The sequence below is a fragment of the Condylura cristata genome, unplaced genomic scaffold (assembly GCF_000260355.1).
Source record: "Condylura cristata isolate star-nosed mole 26May11 unplaced genomic scaffold, ConCri1.0 scaffold00029, whole genome shotgun sequence".
Classification (NCBI taxonomy): Eukaryota; Metazoa; Chordata; class Mammalia; order Eulipotyphla; family Talpidae; genus Condylura; species Condylura cristata.
The window spans coordinates 22,314,777-22,335,701 of record NW_004567130.1 but is presented as its reverse complement, the minus strand read 5'-3'; the positions used below and the strand labels follow the sequence as shown (position 1 = coordinate 22,335,701).

At 39.5% G+C, this 20,925-nt stretch overlaps 1 protein-coding gene across 1 annotated transcript in view; it reads right to left on the bottom strand.

The window, feature by feature from the left end:
• Positions 1-18,154, bottom strand: part of SMYD3 (SET and MYND domain containing 3) — a 395,478-nt gene extending 377,324 nt beyond the window's left edge. The window contains exons 1-4 of the mRNA XM_004691039.1: positions 18,090-18,154; positions 11,456-11,563; positions 9,588-9,645; positions 7,346-7,482 (exon numbers count right to left, since the gene is read on the bottom strand). Of these exons, the coding sequence (XP_004691096.1) occupies positions 7,346-7,482; positions 9,588-9,645; positions 11,456-11,563; positions 18,090-18,140 (354 nt within the window). The 5' untranslated portion in view covers positions 18,141-18,154. The remainder of the gene's footprint in view (positions 1-7,345; positions 7,483-9,587; positions 9,646-11,455; positions 11,564-18,089) is intronic.
• Positions 18,155-20,925: the final 2,771 nt, after the last annotated feature.

The window sequence follows — 20,925 nt, the reverse complement described above, 5'->3', positions numbered from 1 at the left end:
CCGCCCGCTGCTCCCCTCAGCAGTGTACTTAGTCCATCTGCCTGTCCTGCTCCCCACTCTGTCTCTGGTGAAGCCTCCACATCTCTGGCCTGTACCTCAGTTCTGTATGTATAAATAAATAAGTCTTTAAAAAAAAAGGATGAGGAATGAATAAACTTAAAAAATTAAAATTTTTAAAAAGAGCTATTGCAAACACAGCATAAGCAGGGATACAGAGGAGAGAGAGCGGGGAGAAGTTTCTGGCACGGTTGAGTCAGGAAGCTGACGCCAAAACATGAAAAGGTGGAGCAGCAACACATCTTACTGTGAAAAAGAGCAGTGAGCAGTGCTCACGTCTCCTCTGAAGCTCCGGCCCATCAGCAGGTCGAGTGTCTCTTACGAGTGGATTATACGGAATCGGAGGTCACAAGAAATGACCCGCTAGAAGGGGAGACCTGGGTGTCCTCAACACACAGGCAGGCAAGTGAAGTCATTCGTGGAGGCAGAATACCCATAAAAAGAGAACCCGCAGCTGACAGTGTTTCCAGCAAAATGTTTAGATCAGCTAGCAAGTCGCGAGGGTCTTTTCAGCTGTTGGGTTGCTCTATTTCAACAAAATGTTGCCCACCATCAGAGCCAGGAAATGCTGTAACAAGTATTTGGAATACTGGGCCTTATTTAATTGACCTTAATTTAATTTGATCCTAAAATAAGCTCTGCACATACCCGGTAAGTGTATAGACCCGATAAATGATTCCTGCAAGCATCATCATAGAACAAACTTTTAATGAAAACTTGGAATCAGGTCCACAGTTTCCAAATCTGGCCACACAGAGTTCCAAAGCTTTTTCAGTTGGCAAGAGTCTGTTCAAAATAGTGCCTCTACATTATCTGTTGTAACACTAATTTCAGGTATACATTCTGAAGTCAAGTAAATCAACCCAATACAAAAGAGGTTCCAATCAGGTCAAAGAGGATTTTTTTCCATATTGCATATTTATTCTATTGCATTATGAAATGCTTTAACTGCAAATGCTAATATTTATAGAATCATAAGGGAAAAGGCCTGTCCAGTAATGGCTTGAAAACAAGATGGACCCAATCTCTTGAATAATTAAAGTTTTAATATTCAGCACTTCAAAGCAGTAGAATCCTCATTTCAAAACCTATTTTAACTCCATGCTAATTCCAATGAACTTTATTTTCAGAGTTGCAGCAGCAATAATTCGAAACCATTTGACATGAAACACCCGCCCCCTGCACTCCTATCCTAAAAGCTGTGCTTGTAGATTTGATATATAACACATGATACATGATATAGATCTGAATAGATGAGAAATGAGGAAGACCTGTATGAAATCAAGGAGAATCCTAATTAAATCATTTAAAGCTTTACCTATAACAATGTTTCCGTATTAGTGATAGAACTCATATCAAAGATTCTTATTTCTCTCACTCTGGATTTTGTACCTAATTAGTGCTCTAACACAAAATTGCCAGAAGACAGCACAGTGTAGAGAAATGGAGAGAGAAGTGAATACTCTGGCTTTTTTATTTAAAACTAGAGATACCTTAAGCTTTTCCTCATATGCAGAAGTAATAATAACTTAGATGCTTCTTATAGAAGATAAACAAAACACTTTCTAGATTAAAAAGTTAAAATAAAAAATAAAAGTAGCAGTAAAGCACTGGGAAACTTGTGATAAATCCCTTAATCTATTAATGTAAGACAAAGACCAGTGTTTACCAACCATTTGCTCTTTGGAGAAGATAGGACAAAAAATAAGGAGCATAAGACAAATTCACATACTGTGAATTATATAATGCAGAAGTTGTTTATAACTGAATTATCTAAAGGGAGGCTATCTAGTTGACTTGGAACGTCACAATTACTTAAACACAGACAAACAGAATTTCTGAGATTGAAACATCACTGTAGACAAAGCCAACTATTCAATAGTTTCAAACGCTGATAGCAATAATCCTATAGTGTAGCTAAGTCTAAATATTCTGGCTATGTAAAATTAAACTTTGGTATTAGAAAAGAAGGGGGTAGAGGAAGTGTGAAATTGTTGGTCAAACGATACAACTATACAATGGATAAATTCTGGGAATTTATAGACAACACGGTGATTATAGCTAGCAAGAATATATTACAGACTTGAAAGTTCCAACTACACGTTAATATTCTCAACACAAAAAGGAAATGCTCATTATATGACCTCATGGACGTGTGATCTAACCCTACCATTGCAATCATCTTGCTGTAGATAGATGTATCCAATGACCACATCATACATCGTAAACTTACCCAGTGTTATGTGTCAATGACATGTCAAAGCTGTAAAGATATCTGGGAGAGCGAGGGGGCAAACTAGGGAGGAACATGGTGATGGTTTGTGGGTAACAGAGTGGCAGGAAAGCTCTGGGGGCTACAGCTTACGGGGGGGGGTGTTAATAAAAAAGAAAATTTAAAATGTATATTAATGTCATACACAAGTATATAAGGCAACAAGGCTTGGCAAATATGTCTATCCAGCAACAATTTTATTTAAAGCACCAGCCGGACATAAGCCATAACCTTCACCAACACAGGTATTAAGTAAAAAGTGCTGATTAACTACTTCTCCCCAACTTCAACAGTCAGCTGGCATCTGGTCTTTAACTATGATAAACATTCACTAAATCATCACATGTTATTTACACGTAAATGAAGAGAAATATTGACTGGATGGCTGGAAATGAAGAACGTTATAAACAAATACCATCATTAAAAACACATGACTTATTTTGTTTTGAAAGGCCAAGTGTACTCCAAATGTCACTTTACTTGGAAAAATATTTTTGAGAATTATTGTCTCTTGAATTTACTCAGAGATTCGATCTATTATAATACAGAAAGAAAAAAAAACATAAATCCTAAATGCATCAGCATTTCATAATTAGCATGCCAGGATCAGCATACTGTTAAGTGTCTTGGCTGTTTGCCTGCTTTACTTAAAGCCAGAGAGAGGTATAATCCCAGTAACGAAGTCTTCTAGCAGCTGTTCTAAGTGACAAGAGAAGTGGCTCATGTAGCAGCTACCTCCAAATGTGTGGATCCATGCTCTGTGGTGGCTGGAAGTTAGCAATCCTGGTGTGTTTGCTCGCTTTTAGTATTAAATATTTAATGCCATATTTTTCCTTAATGGAATGCAGGCACATCTGATCAGTCACTGGGATCATTTAGTAATGCAGTCAAAGTTATCATGCTGCCATTCCACATCAACTCTGTAATTAGATAATTCATCACTTTATTAATTCAAAAGACAGCTTTCTTTACTACATTCCAGCATGCTACAGTAGGGATGCCCAACCGAGCCGATCAGCAAACAGGCTGAATACTTGGTCCTGTATGCACTTGAAACACTCCGTGGCAAGCACACACACACTCCTGACCTCTCAGAGCATGGAGGCAATATTGTTTTCCCACAAATGAGCCTCAGAACATTGAAGTAACAAAGCACCAGTGTACCCAAGATGTGAGAGCAAACAGAACTGAAAATTTAAGATTTAAAACAACAGAGATCACGCCCCATTTTTTTCCTTGCTTTTTACCGAGGGCTACCATTTTTCATTGGGTGAAATGGGCAAAAGGGAACTATTTAGTAATTTTCCTCCATGCTGACTCATACACTTTACTAAAATTGGGAGGTTATACAGAATATCACTTAGATTATTTATTAAATTTAAGTCTACGGGCAGGTGTCAGCCATTACATAACCGTAACTACAACCTCATTGTTTACTTACATCTTGTTCTTAACATCTCGATCAAAAATATTAAATCAGAATTTCTTCTTATGTTAGGAATTAGCATGATTCTTGTTTTAACACATTCTCCACCAATAAAAAAGAATAAGTGAAAAAGACTTTACTCAGAATGAAACTGAAAATTTAAGTATCACAATACAAAAAAAAAAAAAAGCCTTTTAAAATCCTCACGTTCAAAAAACACAACCACAATGTATGTTATGAAAGCAGCTGCCACTAACAGCATTAAAAATTACAGTTTATAAATGCAAGTTCTGGTGGTCACATATGTAGCCTAAAGAACAAAAACAACGTATAACCATTTGTTTTGTTTGAAAGAAAAATGGGAAAACATCTTTTCAAACAGTTGTGGAATTTATAATCAAAAAACTCTGCAGCAGTTGTACAATATTGCAAAATTTAAAAGTACTTTGTAGACCTCTGGAAACTAACAACGGCATGTGTTATGTGGTCAGAAGGGCACTTCTGGTTTTCTTGCTTCCAACTTAGCCTCTGTTTCTGAAGTGTTTTTTTTTTTTTAGACAACTAACCATGTTCTACTTTATTGTTTAGCTCACCATATTTCTATTCAGTCTACCAAAGGCATTTTTAGAAAAGGAAATTTTAAGCCCCCCCCCCCAAAATGAAGGGAATTTTTCTAGAAACCTGTACAATAATCTTCAAAAATCTACATGTGCAGAAAACAAGCTCAAAATCAGGTCTACTGACATTAAGTTAGGCTGTTACTACACATTACCAGTAATTATCAATATATATTTTGAGGGACAGAATTGAGAACTACACACACTCCATGTCATTTCAGTGAATTACAACATGACAACAAAAGGACTCATATTTTAATTCCACCCCTTGAAAACGCATGTGTGAGAAACATTCCATTCACAACAGGAAGCAACTATCATCATCCCTACACAAAATCCCATGAACGACTTGGAAATTATGACGCTGCTGTGAACGCAGGGCAAGTAAATGATTTCTGGACAGTTCGGCTGAAATCATCCAGTTGTTGACCCTCCCTGGTGGCGCAGCGGGCTGAAGCTCAGCACTGCAAAAATGGCCACAGTCGCTTCTGTGCAAGTTCGATCCCCGCCTCAGAGTGACCCACAGGGCGCAGCAGCCCTCTCCTGACCCAGCCGCTGCTCCCCTCAGCAGTGTGCTTTGTTGATCCACCTGTTCTGCTCCCCGCTCTGTCTTGGTGGGTCCTCTCAGCACCACTGGCCTGTACTCCGCCCCCCCAAAAAAGAAAGAGAGAAATCATGCCAGTTCCTAGCAACATTTATTCTCAACATGGTCGGAACGGCTCAGCTCGCTAAGAGACACCAACACTACACAACTGTGGCAAACACCCGACTAATTCCAGCTGTGTCCGCAGCCCCGAGAGCCAGAAAAAGCGATGAAAGCGACGCTCTGGATTCAGATACAAGCAAAGCTGTGAGGTAGGGCAGCAAGCATGGAAACGAGTGGCGTGTCTCACTCAACGAACTTCGCAGCTAACACTCACTTAGACTGTGGAGTAGGTAACGGCATTCCCAAAGAGGGATGAAGAATTTGGAATTGAGAGGATTTCACTTATTAGGCGAGGAAGCTACTCGACCATCATCCGATCCAGCCACCCACTGAAGTCTGCTCTCTTTAATCATCATTGTCTCACCTTCTCAAGCTTCCATTAGAAGGCGCAGTCGTGGCCCTCCCTGGGAGCACAGCGGGTTACAGCGCAGCACTGAGAAGCTAAAGCCGCTTCCGCATGAGTTCGATTCCCACCTGCCCCGGAGGTGACCCACATGGCGTGGCAGACCTCTCCTGACCCGCCCGCTGCTCCCCTCAGCAGTGTGCTTAGTCCATCTGCCTGTTCTGCTCCCCACTCTGTCTCTGCTGAAGCCTCTCACCCTTCGCATCTCTGGCCTGTACCCCAGTTCTGTATGAATAAATAAATCTTAGGAAAAAAAGAAGGCGCAGTCGTATGCACCTTTTCTATATTTGTAGCCATGTTTATAAGTCAGAAAGTAGATTGAAAATAGCAGTTGCCATATCAAGAGGAATCCACGTCAAACCTAATTTTGTGTGAAGGGAGAAGTAGAAAGAAAAAAAGCCGGGGTAGGAAGGAGAGGTACTTGGAAAATGGAGGTAATCATTTTTTCTTCCCTCAACATTTTGACAAAAGCCAGCAGACAAACGTGGTCTGATTGTTGATGAACAATAAACACAGGCATCTCTCCTGTGCTAACACTCACAAATACCTCCCGTTCCTCTCCTACTCCTGGCCACCTCTACAGTCAGTGGGAACCACCACTTTATTGGCACCTTATATTTTTATTTCCAGTTAGCAGAACGCACAAGTAACAAATGATCAAAATTTAAAAAGAAAAACCTGCTAGGCAAATAGAGCTTCAAGGAATTCACACGTTTCTTCATCCAACCAAATCGACACCCTGCAGCGCCCTCTATGGGAACTCTAGAGGTACCACCAGCTTCGTGAGCGCTGTGTCAGCACAGCGTAAAACATTTTACACATCAAGCTTTTATTCAAATTCTTATTTTAATCACTAAATATAAGAAACATATTGCATAGGAGAGTACTTGTTTAAATTTTCCAGAGCAGGGGAGGCCAATGTAGTTTTCCCAGCTCGGGGGGTTGGATGAGCCAGCATTCTCTCATCCTTATCAGCACTTCTAAACATTGTCTGCAATACTGCCCATCACATAGCCTCTTCTGAAATTGATGCCATTCATTTCTACTTCCTGTGTGAAATCCTCTTTGACACTCTCCCCTGGAGATATCCTTTCTCCTTTCTATTCCTCATAGTTTTTATAGTCAATCAGCATATTCAAAAGTGGGCAGGATGTGTTTATACAACAAATTCCTATAATTAAACTACAACTGTCAATTATTATTCACATGTGTTTAGAGGGGGTAGACAGTAGCAGACTAACATTGGTGCTAAGGAAGTGGAGGAAAAAGAGGAATATTTGGAGATACGAGCCCCAAAAGTGACTGTATAATCATTTTTGAAAAGACCACTTCAGGAGGTCACAATGAAGACCACAGACGCAATATTAAAATAAACTTGTTTTTGATACCTCCTAAGAGACATTTAAATGGATTTTTAGCAACTATCAATATTTTAAAATCAGACACAGTTATATTGCCACATAGAGTTTACTTTAAAATCAGCTAGAATTTATCAAAAAGCGGATTCAAATAAAATTTTCTCTCTTCAAAGACACTATAACACCAGCACCAAACAAAATGAGTGCAATAGCAAACTAAAACTTGTGGGAAAGAAAAGAACAGGCTGTTTCCTTCATAGAAAATAAAGCTTAGTTTTTTTCTGAGAATAATCTTTAAGAGCTGACGATTATACCATAGCCTTTAATTCAAGTATTGATTTTTAAGCATGCAAGTGCCCTTTTCAATATAAACAATGCATTTTCTAACTATTCATTAAGGTGGGAATGATAGAAATATGAAGGGTCGTCAGTTTTCATGGGGCAACAGCAATATGGGTGAAGGTCTGACATGTAACCTTAGTAAAGAAACCAAACTCAGCACTTACTTTAGCAAAGGCTTCAAAAATGTCAAAGGTGGACGGCAGTTGAGAAGCATCCTGGATTTCTTCTCTCATGAAATGTTGAAATGTTATTGCCAGCTGCCTGAGGCCTTCTTTCTTATCTTCAGTCAGTTTGTTAATATCTTTTTAAAAAATAATATACAGGACACAATCAAAAGTGAACCTTTCATGGATAATTCTCAGGTCCTCACTGACAACTGTTAAATCAGATATTTTCCACCTGAGAGTCCATTCTGATGGGGAGCAAATAAGTCTCTTTTTTAATTTTCTGAAAACTATATTACCGTGATACATACATTATTAATTAAACTCTGCCAAACTTCATCTATGATATAAAATCAAACACCTATCGGCCCTCCCTGGTGGCGCAGCGGGTTAAAGCACTGCAATAAGAAGCTGAAACCACTTCCGCTTGAGTTCGATTCCCGCCTGCCCCAGAGGTGACCACAGGGCGCGGCAGACCTCTCCTGACCCGCCCGCTGCTCCCCTCAGCAGTGTGCTTCATCGATCTGCCTGTTCTGCTCCCCACTCTGTCTCTGGTGAAGTCTTTCGCCACCCCTGAGTCTCTGGCCTGTACCCCAGTTCTGTATGCACAAATAAATAAATCTAAAAAAAAAAATCAAACACCTATCAAAACAAAATAAATATGCGTATAGCTGAAAATGTATTCAAACCCAAATCAGTAAAGATGTGTGTCACAGATTTTCTACATCACCATCTCCTATGCTTGTTCAAACCAGCATAAATTCCTAATGAATTAAAACAGATTTTCCACACAACAACTGATAATACGGCTATGACTAGCAGATCAACACCAAAATCTCAAAAAAAACAGAAAGTGAGAACTAAAAGGTTCAGCTAAAGTTCAAATAAGTGAAATCTGTCCTATAAAAAGTACATAAAGAGGGTCCTCCCTGGTGGCACAGCGGGTTAAAGCACAGCACTGAGAAGCTAAAGCCGCTTCCGCATGAGTTCGAGCCCCGCCTGCCCCAGAGGTGACCACATGGCGTGGCAGACCTCTCCTGACCCGCCCGCTGCTCCCCCAGCAGTGGACCTCGTCAATCTGCCTGCTCTGCTCCCCGCTCTGTCTCTGGTGAATCCTCTCACCCACCGCATCTCTGGCTTGTACCCCAGTTCTGTACAAATAAATAAATAAATCATTTAAAAAAAAAAAGTACATAACGAAGAAAACATGAATCAACCACAGAAATCTCAAGTTCAAGTTACTTCCAGTTTGCAGAAGCACAATGCAACACTGCGTTCAAACAGAAGGAGGCTCAAAGTGAAGACAGCAGCTCTAAAAACTCACTTTCATTTATACCACAAGGGGATGGAAGGCTAAGAGTGCAGATTTCAATTAATAACGTTTGAAAGCATTTAACTTAAGGCAGCGTGTATGACCCTGCTTCGGAGCAGGGCTAATGTGAATAATAAAACTCACAGAAAGGGTGTTAATTACTCCAGTAATATACTAAGAAAAAATGACTCATCAGTTCTGTATTACAACCTGAAAATATGTGTCAGGTTGAACTAGAGCATCACTGTTTCTCCTGTCAGGTTTCCGTGTTTTCTTTCGATTACTTGTTCAATGGAATAATTAAGGCAATGATTCCTTAAATAATAATTCATTATCCTGAGCACTTAGGATCCTAGAACCATAAATCTCTACTCGATCTTCTGATCTCCAACCTGAAACATTCAACTAAGCAGCAAATGCACTGTGGGAGCTAGCTTTGGGTGGAAGTCATTTACATCCTCAAAGAAGAAGAGCAGCCTGACACCGACTGACCACCCAGCTCTGGAAAGGCTTCTGTCTTAAATAGCCTGGTCATGGCCATGTAGCTGAGGAGAGCGGTCCGTGCAGCAGGGAAACTCTCCACTGTACTCTTACTTTCCTTAATATTTAAAGGACCAGTGAACCTACCGGTTCCCAAGAAGCACCCTGAAATTAAACATTGACATTCAAAAAAATAACCGAAAGCGGGAAGAAAGGGAAAAAGGAGGGAGAGACAGAAGAAAAGTTCCTTGTCACCTGGACTTCCTGCCTGTCCTGCACGTTAGCCTGAAAGAAGTTCATGTGTCAGTCATACACAGAATCATGACAAATTCTGTGAGATTTGCCTCAAGGAATAAAGAGGCAGGAAACACAGCCAAAAATAAAACAATTTACCAGCTTAGCAAATAAATGGTAGAAATATTTTTCAGATGCTGTTAAATAATCACTTACTTGACTCCAGATCATAAAATGAGTAAAGTGTCTCCGACTCGGAGGGTGTTTCTTCCATCTATGAAATTCAAGGGGAAAACAGCAAAATTAACTTAATGTTTGTGTGTCTTTAGATATTTAAATAGAACTCTACTAAAAGACAATAAAAAGACAATAATGTTCTATATTATTCCTTCTCGTGACCTTCTCAGCATGAATAATTTAATCAGTGGCAACTCTATATTTATGTACTTGTTTAGTGCCTACCTATAGTAAATTTGGACTTTTTGTTTGTTTTAGTGAGGCAAATTGTGTAACTCTATGTGAAGATTTAGGGGGTAGGCTCACACCCCCTCAGATCCGTCACCACACCACACTACCACCAAAGCCCCAAAGCCCTGGAGTCCTTCAGCAAGAGCATGAGTTCTCCCCCTCTTTAATCCCATCCATGCCCCAATCAGTAACAATTTTAAAATAAAAGCAAAGTGACAATTTAACCCAACAGTTCAATTTCCAAGAACAACTTTTATAAACATTCTCATTTTCTCCCTCAGCTTTACCAACACACTTGTATCATGGAACACATTTTATTATTAGTTATTAAAATTAATTACGTATTACAACCTGTGGAATTTCTTGGGCAAGTTACTCAACTTTAGTCCAGAGAAGTCCGTCTCCTTATCTAAAACAGAGAAGGAGCAGGAGCCGCTGACTGATTGGGTTGTTACGGAGTTTAAATGAGTTACAGTAAGTACAGAAATGAACAGAAGGCCTGGAATTAGTACGGCTCAACAGAAGGGAGCTATTATTATAATCCTCGTTCTGTATCAGATTCTGATTCAACAGGTCTGAGGTAGAGACAGAGCTCACCCCACTGATAATTCTGTAGTAACCTATTTCTGCTCTACAAGTGGTTCTCTGTATTTTCAGTACTGATAAAAGCAAGAAAAGAAAAAACCCAAACTCGAGTTCAATAGTTATTATACTTTTAACGTTCAGTAATTAAGGAAATACATCCTGACAAGGTGCTCTAGATTTATTAATGTTTGAAATAAATTTGTATTTTCAAGTTCAATATAGTATACACATTTTAAAAGATCAGTAAATATATATATGGCAGAGGTTAGTTTTTGGACTAAGCAAACAGCAAATAATACTCTTCTGGTACTTTAAGTCCATTTTTAGTAATAAAATATATTGACATAAAATGTTGTATTACTTTTAGATGTATAACCATAATTTTATATTCTGAAAGCTCTCCATTTAACTTTATAGGTTAAAAAAAAAAGTTAATAAACAACAGGACAAGACAGGCTGGAGTCTGAGATAATTTGAGAAACAGATATTCATGCAAAAGTCTGGCAAAAAAAAAATTTTTTTGAAAGGTGTCACCAGATGGATTTCACAGAATCTACTAGATATATTGGCAGAGAAAGGAAAAGGACTAAAGAAACAACTTCAATGAATCTTAGTTATAAAAAAAGAAAAAGGCTAAGTTATCTTCAATGTAAATTAAACTATCAACTAATCAAAATCCCATTTGAAGAGGTAACCAAAAAATTATACACCTGTCTGGTGCATTTCTACTGTGTATCTCAGTACAAAGTAAAAGCAATAAGATTACTAACATCCCATGCCCAAATAGAGGCCTGATGTCTCTCTGCCCAGGAACTCACGGGGTGATCAAAGTGGCACTGTGCACTTCACCACCGTGACCTCTGCTGTGCTTAATTAGAAGCAAGTTCTTGTTTTAAAATGTTCCCTGGGAGAATCCACCTCTACCTCAACTTAACAAGTGTTAAATTCATCCTTAAATATAAGCGTCCATGCAACTTCAACTGCTTTTGTTAAATTAAAACGCAAGCATATTTCACAAGTTTTATACTCACAAGTTTGAAAACAACTCTGCCAAGAAGTCGGACAGAGTCTGGTGGGTATCTGGGTTTGCAGTCTTTAAGGCATTTGCATTCCCGCTTGTGGTCCTGCCAAGCTTTTTTCTGTTTCGACAAGAGAGGGGACAAATCATGAGAGACATAAAAATTTAACGTTCATTTACACTGGTTTTGAACACTGCGAGTCATCAACGTTAATTTAATTCCAACAGCCTAAATATAACTGCAAAATAGAAAATGAAAGCAATATTCTAGCACTGCTAATGACCTAGGATTCAATTTTTGCCAAGTATGCAATTTCCAGGCATGGACATTAAGAGCTACAGATTTACCTTTGTCCTTTAATTGCCCACTGGCTATTACCTGGCTGATAGAGTCCAAAGAAAGGATGATTATGGCTTACTTAATAATTTATAGGATAGTCTTTTATCTGACTAAGTAGGGTCCAAAAATAGACAGTGATTATGAATACAAGAAAAAAATATCATTCCAAATTAGAAAATAAAACATATGGTTCAGGAAAATCAAAACGGGGCAGATAACCTGAATTTGAAAACCACAGAAATAGCAGACTAACATACAAAAAAAAAAAAAGAAAGAAAGAAAGCTTTCTGGTTTTGAGGCCATAGAAAGAGATTATTAGTTAAAATGACGCAATGTCCAGTTTGTTCTGGCTTATATTAATGGTGGCCTTTTTTTATTATGGAAAAGTGTCTAGTTTGGAAGATAAATTATATGGTCAGGGCCCTCCGTGGTAGTACAGTGGGTTAAAGCACAGCACTGAGAAGCTTAAGCCACTTCAGCATGAGTTCGATCCCCACCCTGGAGGGGACCCACATGGTCCCACAGACATCTCCTGACCTGCCCGCTGCTCCCCTCAGCAGTAGACTTTGTGGATTGGCCTGTTCTGCTCCCCACTCTGTCTCTGGTGAAGCCTCTCACAGCCCCTGCACCTCTGGCCTGTACCCCAGTTCTATATGCATAAACAAAAAATAAATAAATCTTTTTTAAAAAAATTATATGGTCACTTAACCTAGGACCATACTAATACACTGGTGTGGCTGAAAACATGAATGAGCCAGTCACCGAAATTAAAGCACTAGAGCTGTAAGGAGTAAAGGTTAGGATATTCTGTCCTGTGTCTAGGATCAGAAATAATGTGGCTCCCTTCCATGGGTCTATTTCTTTATGGAAACGAAACCCAAAGCGCCTGATGCTCAGCTCTGGTGAGTAGCTACAATATTCTAAAAAAAAAAAAAAAAAATTCATCTGGAGGTTGGAAACTCCATAGTTTCAAACTGAAAAACCTGATGTCCCCACTCATTCTAATTTCAGAAATTATTTAAAAAAAAAAAAAAGTTTCCCTATTTCCAGGTCTATGAAATCCCCCTAAGAGGAATGCTTTTTTCTCCACTTACAGCATAAATGGGAAAAACAACTGAAAACTTCAAAAGTATTATAGGTACATTGAAACTGACTCAGATTCAAGTTCCAGTCAGCGGTTTGCTCAGAATGACTGCCCGTGTCAAGGCGTTGGAGGAGTCTTGGTCTTTCTGCAGCGATTATCTTAGAGACACTGTCTCTAAGAAATGCATCACTCTGTCAAAATTCCTCCTTTCATTTCTTCCCATTCACTCTGCCAATGCTCCTTTGAATGTGATATGCATCATTCCTTTCTGTATTTATACTTCACAAAATTCTAAACCAGACTGAGTTCCTTCAAAGTAAAGATGTGTATGAAATAAAGTTGCAAAATTAGAAACAAAAAAAATGTTAAAATCATGAAAAAAGTTCTCTAGCATTTACTTAGCATTCTACAGCATGTCAGAAACAGAACTAAGTAATTAAAAAAGAACATTTCACAATAAACTGAGTGGTCATTATCATCCTTATATTAAAGATGAAGAAAGAAAGACTCAGTAGCTGGGATCTAGCTACCAAATGACCTAAATATAATAGGGGAAAATAAAAATTCTTAGTATGCAAAACACGAGAGCTAAGTAATTGCAATGTTTATACATTACACTTATGTGAGTTGCCTTACAGGCAAGGCAAAAAAGAAAACATAATGGCTTCGATAATTCTCATCTGACAGAAAAGAAAGACGCATAGCTTTACCAAGTATTAAATCACAGGAGGGATTTATTTATTCGTGGTTATGAATCCACATATTGAACAATGCCCTCAACAATATAGTTCACAACTATCATGCCTTTCACATTGCTATTGCAATTGTCTGTGCTCACTTAAAGGTATACTATTAACATATAATTCATTGAAAGAAAAGGTTTCTATTGTTCAGGGAGCTTAACTTGATTGGCAATAAGAACTACCTATATATAAAATGCTTAAAAACTATAAGGTTCCATGGATCAGTAAGTTTCAGAAACACCACATAATGTAGCCACCACTTAAGAGATTAAAAAAAAAAAATTAGCTTACCAAAAGTTACATTAAGGTCTACAATCAGAAATGTGTATAACTTATTTAACACAGAGTCTGCCCTGATACCATCATCCTTTAGCTAGGCTGGTGCCCACTACCTCAGAAACCTACCTACTTTTTCCTCCCTCTGATCTTTGACGAAAGTGGGTTAAGTACACAAATTCATGTTTGCACTGAAAGAAAATTAGAATGATGATAATTTGATATCACTTCCTGATTGAAGAGAGAACCATAACTTTGGTGCTGGAGTTTTCATTTGGTAGTAAAAGTTGAAAAGCCTGAAAGAGACTCTAGCCTGTGTCAGCCCCAAGAAAGCCTCTGGCTCTATTTCAAAACCTGGATAAGTACAATAGGATTGTACCCAGTAAAGCAAGGCAGAGATGGTTTGGATTAAAAGCTCTCAAGATTTTAATCAAGGCTGGTTCTCCTACAAGAGTTTTCCCACAATTCCTTTGTTAAAAACCTTCAGTTTTGAGCAGCTCATTCTCCTTGTAGACCAGAGTGATGGCTCTACAAAATGAACCCCTAGGTAATGAATCAATTGACCTGTATAATTAAAAACCCAAATTTTAGAGAATTCCTGTCAAAAAGAGTTTAGATTTCTAACGTAATTAACATTAGCTAGACAAAATGTTCTTAAGGATATTCTTAGATTGCAAGAATAACTCAGACAAACACACTTTATCTTTATTTCTTACTATGATCTTAAAAACCATGTTTGTAAAATATTAATTGTTATGATTAATCATTCAGCTTCCCCCATTACATCTTACCATAAGGCTCACTAATGTAATTCCATTAACAAGGCTTACAAAGAAATCTTTTAAGTAACTGCACTGGGCTTTGAAGCAAAACTTGACAATCATGTGAAAAAGAATTAAGTAACCATCATTCAACAAATTTTAACCTTGGTCTAGACCAAAAGGACATAGTATATAGTTGCCAGTTATTCAAAGGCAACCTTCTTGATTTACTTTTCCCGATTCTCTTCCACGACTGCAAATACACAATGTAATTAAGATTTTGTTCACAATCCTAACTGTAATGTTTTCTGTTGTTGTAATTGAAAGTGAACAATAGCCACAAGTAAGGATGTCAGACAAAGGAAACTAAGACACAAGACAACAGAAGAGTGTTAGATGTGAACCAACATACATGAAGATGCGATTCACCTCCATGTGTCAGTACATGTGTGACTCAAACATGTCAGAATTCACACATTGTCATGTTTTACATTCTACATAATGAGTGAGAACATAATCAGTACTTCTCAGGAAAATCCCAATCTTGAGAGCAAACAGGGAAAGTGATGTGGGTGCTGATGTTTGTCACAAAGCTTGGAGCACTTAGTACCCAGAGCCAAGCCTCAGACATCCTCGAGAGAGGACAGTTCCACACAGCAAAAAATTGCTCCAAATCCAACATTACTCACAAATATCCTATCAGATGTTCTGTGAGTATGACAAATAGGTTGCTAATTATCTGAGCCTAAAACTAAACTCCCTTTTGTATCTAAAAAAAATTTGCTTTTATGAAGTCTTATTTTTTTTTAAAGATTTATTTATTTGTGCACACAGAACTGAGGTACAGACCAGAGGCTCAGGGGCAGCAAGAGGCTTCACCGGAGACAGAGTGGGGAGCAGAACAGGCAGATCGACGAAGTCCACTGCTGAGGGGAGCAGCGGGCGGGTCAGGAGAGGTCTGCCGCACCCTGTGGGTCACCTCCGGGGCAGGCGGGGATCGAACTCATACGGAAGTGGCTTTAGCTTCTTAGTGCTGCACTTTAACCCGCTGCGCCACCAGGGAGGGCCTGCTTTTACGAAGTCTTACTAGCACTAAATTTTCTAAGTAAATCAAGGGAAGGCAGCACTTTAAAAAAAAAAAAACTTAAACAAGAGTTAATGAAAATATTTCATAAAATCATATCACTGAAGGTAAAATCACTTTAAGTTCCCAAGGCAACAAATCTTAGGACCTTTATTTTTTATTTCCCTTCTCATAGTAATGCTGGATAGATTAAAGTACATGAGCTTAATTATGTCTTCTAGTCTAATCAAACCTGAGCATTTGCATACTAAAATATAATATTTTGTTGTAAGTTGTTTATTTTGGGGGGTTGGGGGGCCATCAATACATGAGGGGCTCACCCTCATTTCTGAAAGTTAGAAAATAGAGAGCAAGAGGCTGAGAAACAGGGGAAGGTAACTCCAAAGCCTTTTCTGAGAGGGGAGCTAATCTGTCAGGCAGAAATCTCTAAGGATGTGGAATCAAAGACTAAGGCCAGAGAGAGAACTGGGGTGAAAAGTGACTGAAACAAGAAGTAGCTAAAAGTCTGTACGGCCAAGAGCTGCAAAACACTGAGTTATGGGCATGGTTTTGAGTAAATACTGGAGTATTATATAAAAGAGAGAACCTGGTAGACTTTGATGCTAAAGATTTCACTGATCCAGACGCTGACTTTCTAGTTAGTCTCCCTGCCCCAAACTTGCTGGCTCCATCCTATGATCGCCCACAAGCAGGTGCCTTAGACAGGTGGCAAGTTCTTGAGCGTCTGTGACCTCGCTTTGGGCCGACCCTGCCGGTCTAGGCATGTCCCCAGGAGGGGCTGGGTAACTGGGTGTTTTCTTGGGAAACTATTACCTTTCTTCTCTTCCCTCTCTGTGGACACTAGTGTATTAACATTCTTTCAGCTAAGAGAATGCTTTGTCTTCACGCAGCGCATGGCAGAACCCACACAGAGCACGTAAGTTAGGGAAGGTAGTTTGTACTAGTAACGATCCCAAACTGCAATCCGCACTGGCTTCTCAGAGACAGCTCATTAATGCGTGGTACCTCCTAACAATCACCAAACTAGCGAGCCAATGTTATGTCCCCCCAGGGCACACATATTATAGATTTTATGCTATAAATTCACATTCTCTCTATCAATTTTTATTCCAAATGCTTTTGCCTCCTGTTCATTACTGTTCATAATTCCGCTTGTCAGTTTAATTTTGCGATGCTTTGTAGCTATCCACAATAATTACAATGTTGAGTGCTATACCTTAAGGTTAAAATAAACAGAGCAGTTTAAATGCATATGTCCTGGCCAACCGTGGGCTCCCACACCGCCATTACAAACGCCTCCCATCCCCCATCCATCCCAGCCTAAGGACGGGCTGCTGTTATATATGACACCTTTCATCTTGCTAGCTATTTTCCCATTACCTTCAACAGTATATCTAATGATGACATTATTATAGATGCTACAGTAAACAGCTAATATACGTGGTAAAAAATACATGCTCTATCATGAATCAAAGTGACAGGCCCACCCACCAAACTCCCTCTACTCATTCTATTCATAAAATGGTTTGATTTGGTTTTGTTTTCCCTCTAGAATACAGACAACAAGAGGAAGTAGCATTGGGGGGAAAAACATTCATAGAAAAGAGGAAGTAAATGCTGGCGTAAATGAGATTGGAAGGAAGTCCATCGAAGGGGAGTCTCGGGCAATATGGCAGCTCCGTGGTTCTATATTCAGTCTTTCAAGCGTGAAATCCCCCAAAACATATATTTTTATTTTTGTGTTTCTTGGAATGCATCTCACTAAAAATGAAATAACACAAAAATCCAAGAAACAAAAGAAGAAATACAATATTTAATGAAAACTAAACCTAGTCACAATGTAAGCAAGAATTTAAGGTTAGAAAAGAAACGAAAAATCTGGAGTCTGGGCCCTCCCTGGTGGTGCAAGCAGTTAAATCTCAGCACTAGGGAGCTGTCCGCAGCCCTTGCGGCAGCCGGCCAGGGAGGGACCCACAGGGCGCGGCAGACCCCTCCTGTCTCCCGGGGCTCCCCTCAGCAGTGTGCTTCCTCAATCTGCCTGTTCTGCTCCCAGCTCTGTCTCTGGTGAATCCTCTCACCCCCACATCTTGCCTGTACCCCAGTTCTGTGTGCACAAATAAATAAATCTTTAAAAACAAACCCAAAAAAGGCATAAAATGTGAAGGTTTCCCCTATTTTCAGTCTCTTTTTTTACACAAAGGTCATGTGGGGTGTATTTATTTTTTAATTTTTAAAATATGTTCACTACATCGGCCTTCACTTTTGCAGTGTGCATTTTCCCCTGAAATCCCCACCGCCCGTTCCCCGGGCACCGTCACCGCAGGCCGCGCTCCTCCCACGCCGTCCTGGCCAGTCTTACCTGGCACTTGGCGCTGCAGTATTTGGCGACTCGGCATTGAGAACACCGCATCAGCTTTTCCTTCCTGTAAAACAAATTAATTTCACATTAGGTAATGAGTGAAAACTGCATAGAGTTGAAGTACGAAGACATAAATCAACATGTTGATGCCAGTGTGAACTGTTCACTCTGTCCTTTAAGATAGAGGTTTTCACGTCGATAAATATCTTCCCTTTCACAAGTACATGGGAACTAATGTTCTTTTTGTAATCATATCATTATGTACACAAAATTAACTACTTTAAATGGCATTAAGTTTATTCACACTGTTGTGCAAACACAACCACTGACTTCTTTTTCAAATATTTAACTAAAATACAAATTCCCATTTAGACAAAAAAAAATTCTACTCCATACAGATTTTAATCTCCCCTGTGGAATTTAGACTATAATCCATCAACTCTCTGAAAGTATCCTATACTCTTAAAATATTAAAATTTTGCCTTAATTTTACAAACTGTGATAGTTGTTTTAATATACTTTTGTGGAAAATAAATGTTATTAACTTAATATGTGAAAAAGTCTTTATTTTGCCACTTGAATAACTGAATAAAGTGTGAGGGTTAGCCTGGTCTGACATTCCTTATCTCTGAAAATATTATGTTATGTCATTTAATTTTTACAATTTATTGGGCTGATTTATTTTCACTTACCCTTCTGGGTGTACAAACATCAGCTACAAATTCGGGGCTTTCTTATTTGTTTTGTGAAATGTATTTTTCTATTGATACCACTGCTTTATATTCTTGATCACTTTTTCACAATGGAGACTCTCTCCCCTCGGGTGTGATCACCAGAGTTCTCCCACCACCAATTCTCCCACACTCCCCCACCACGGCCCACTGTGAGCACCCACTTTCCAGCTCCACTCCCCTTTCCTCCCCCCTCCCCTACTGGATGGTCAAATCCTATAGCATCCTAGCATTTGCTAGACCTCATGTGAAGGAAATTCTGGCAATCTAAAGGAGAGGGAATTTTAAAAGGCTCCTTCCAATTCCAAAATTATTTTATTCTTCTTCTCTTGTGCAACTAACAGATATAAATAAACTTTGAAGGTGACAAAAATTGTGTAGATTATAAGGCAAAGCACATTCATCACAAGAGAAGTGATAAACATACAATTTTCACAGATTTCAGAGCCATCTCATTTGCAAACCAACTGATTATCTGAAGAGTCCACCCAGAACTGGAAATTCAGTGCCCCAGACACAGGGGTTCATAGAGCATCACAATTTAAATCCTCTCTTCCAAGTGAAGACGGAGCCATAATTAGTTTTTCCAACAGGCTAAGCAACTGAAACGTGGAAAGGAAAAATGGAACAAAATTAAATATTCCTCCAGTAAAAAAAATTTAAATTATAGATGGGTATAGGGAGTAATCACAGTCTCTGAGAACTCAGAGAAAAGGGGAATTAACTGACTCCCCAAACTCAGAGAAAAGGGGTGTTAACTAACTCCCCAAATTCAAACAGTAGGGGTACTTTCTGATTCAAGGAGGATCTGTCATTTTTTGTTAATTAGAAAAAAGTACCCTACTATTTAGAAAAACTAACCTAAAATGATGACAGTGGCCAAACAGAGAAGGGGTAAATCTTCCTGAAAAGAATGAAGGGGGCAAATCCCAGTGACTCAGGTTCCCCTGGTCCTAGCAACTAGATCCATTTCACACCTCCTATAGAAGAGAAAATGCAGGGCCCCCCCAGGCAACCAGTTAAAGCACAGCACTATGAAGCTGTCCAGGCCGCTGAGTTTGATCCCCACCTGGGGGCTGATCCCCAGGGCGCGGCAGACCTCTCCTGTCTCCCCGCTGCTCCCCGCAGCAGTATACTTCCGTCATCTGCCTGTTCTGCTCCCCACTCTGTCTCTGGTGAGTCCTCTCACCCCGTCCCCAACTCTGGCCTGCACCCCAGTTTTTGTATGCATAAGATAAATAAATAAATAAATAAATCTTTAAAGGTTGACCCCACGTAACCAAGTACTGGGCTGTTTCCCAGGGAAGTTCCTCAAGCTGGTGAAAATCTACACTAGAAAAAAGAAAATATCCCAAATAAAAGCATGTTGATCTACGAGGGGCAGTGAAACTACTTTTATTCTGACCAAATAGAATAAAGGAAACCACTATGCATGAAGAACTCCCTTGGGCATAAATATTCCTAATAATACAGCCAAGGTGCTTCCGTTTGTGTAGAGGTGGTGATTATGTTGGCTTGGGCCAAAAGGCCCCCCCCTTTTTTTTTTTTAAGTTAAAGAGATTCACAGCCACGACCAAGTGGTTTTTAATACAAAGGAGCACATGTGGTCAATATGATACAGATTCATACCAAGAGAAAACAGAACTGGGTAGGATCCATTTTTCTGTATGCCCTATCATTTTAGTTCACATTGATAACAGTCAAAGGGTAAACAAGAAAGTGTAGTTGTTAACATTGTGAGGGAAATTAATTTATGATTCCTAGACACCATAGCTTCTTGGGAAAAGCATAATTTGAACCCACAGTAGTATGTAGAGAAAAATGCCAGAGGAACTGAGCCAGGTTAGTGCAGACAGGCAGCATCTCTCGGGTACTGTCCTGTTCACGGTCCTCGGTCTCCCAAGTCAAAGCTGCTGTCGGGGGGAGCTCGCTCCCTGACAACACAGACTTCAAGGGCCCACAGGGCACCAGTGTCCCCCGAGAGCCATCAGCACTCAGGGCTCGGGCCGCGGGAGGCGCCACAGTCCGCTTCCAGGAGTTCAGGCGCCAGAGAGCAACGACACAGACCCTCCCTCCCAGGGAAGGAAAGGGCGAGGGAAACAGCG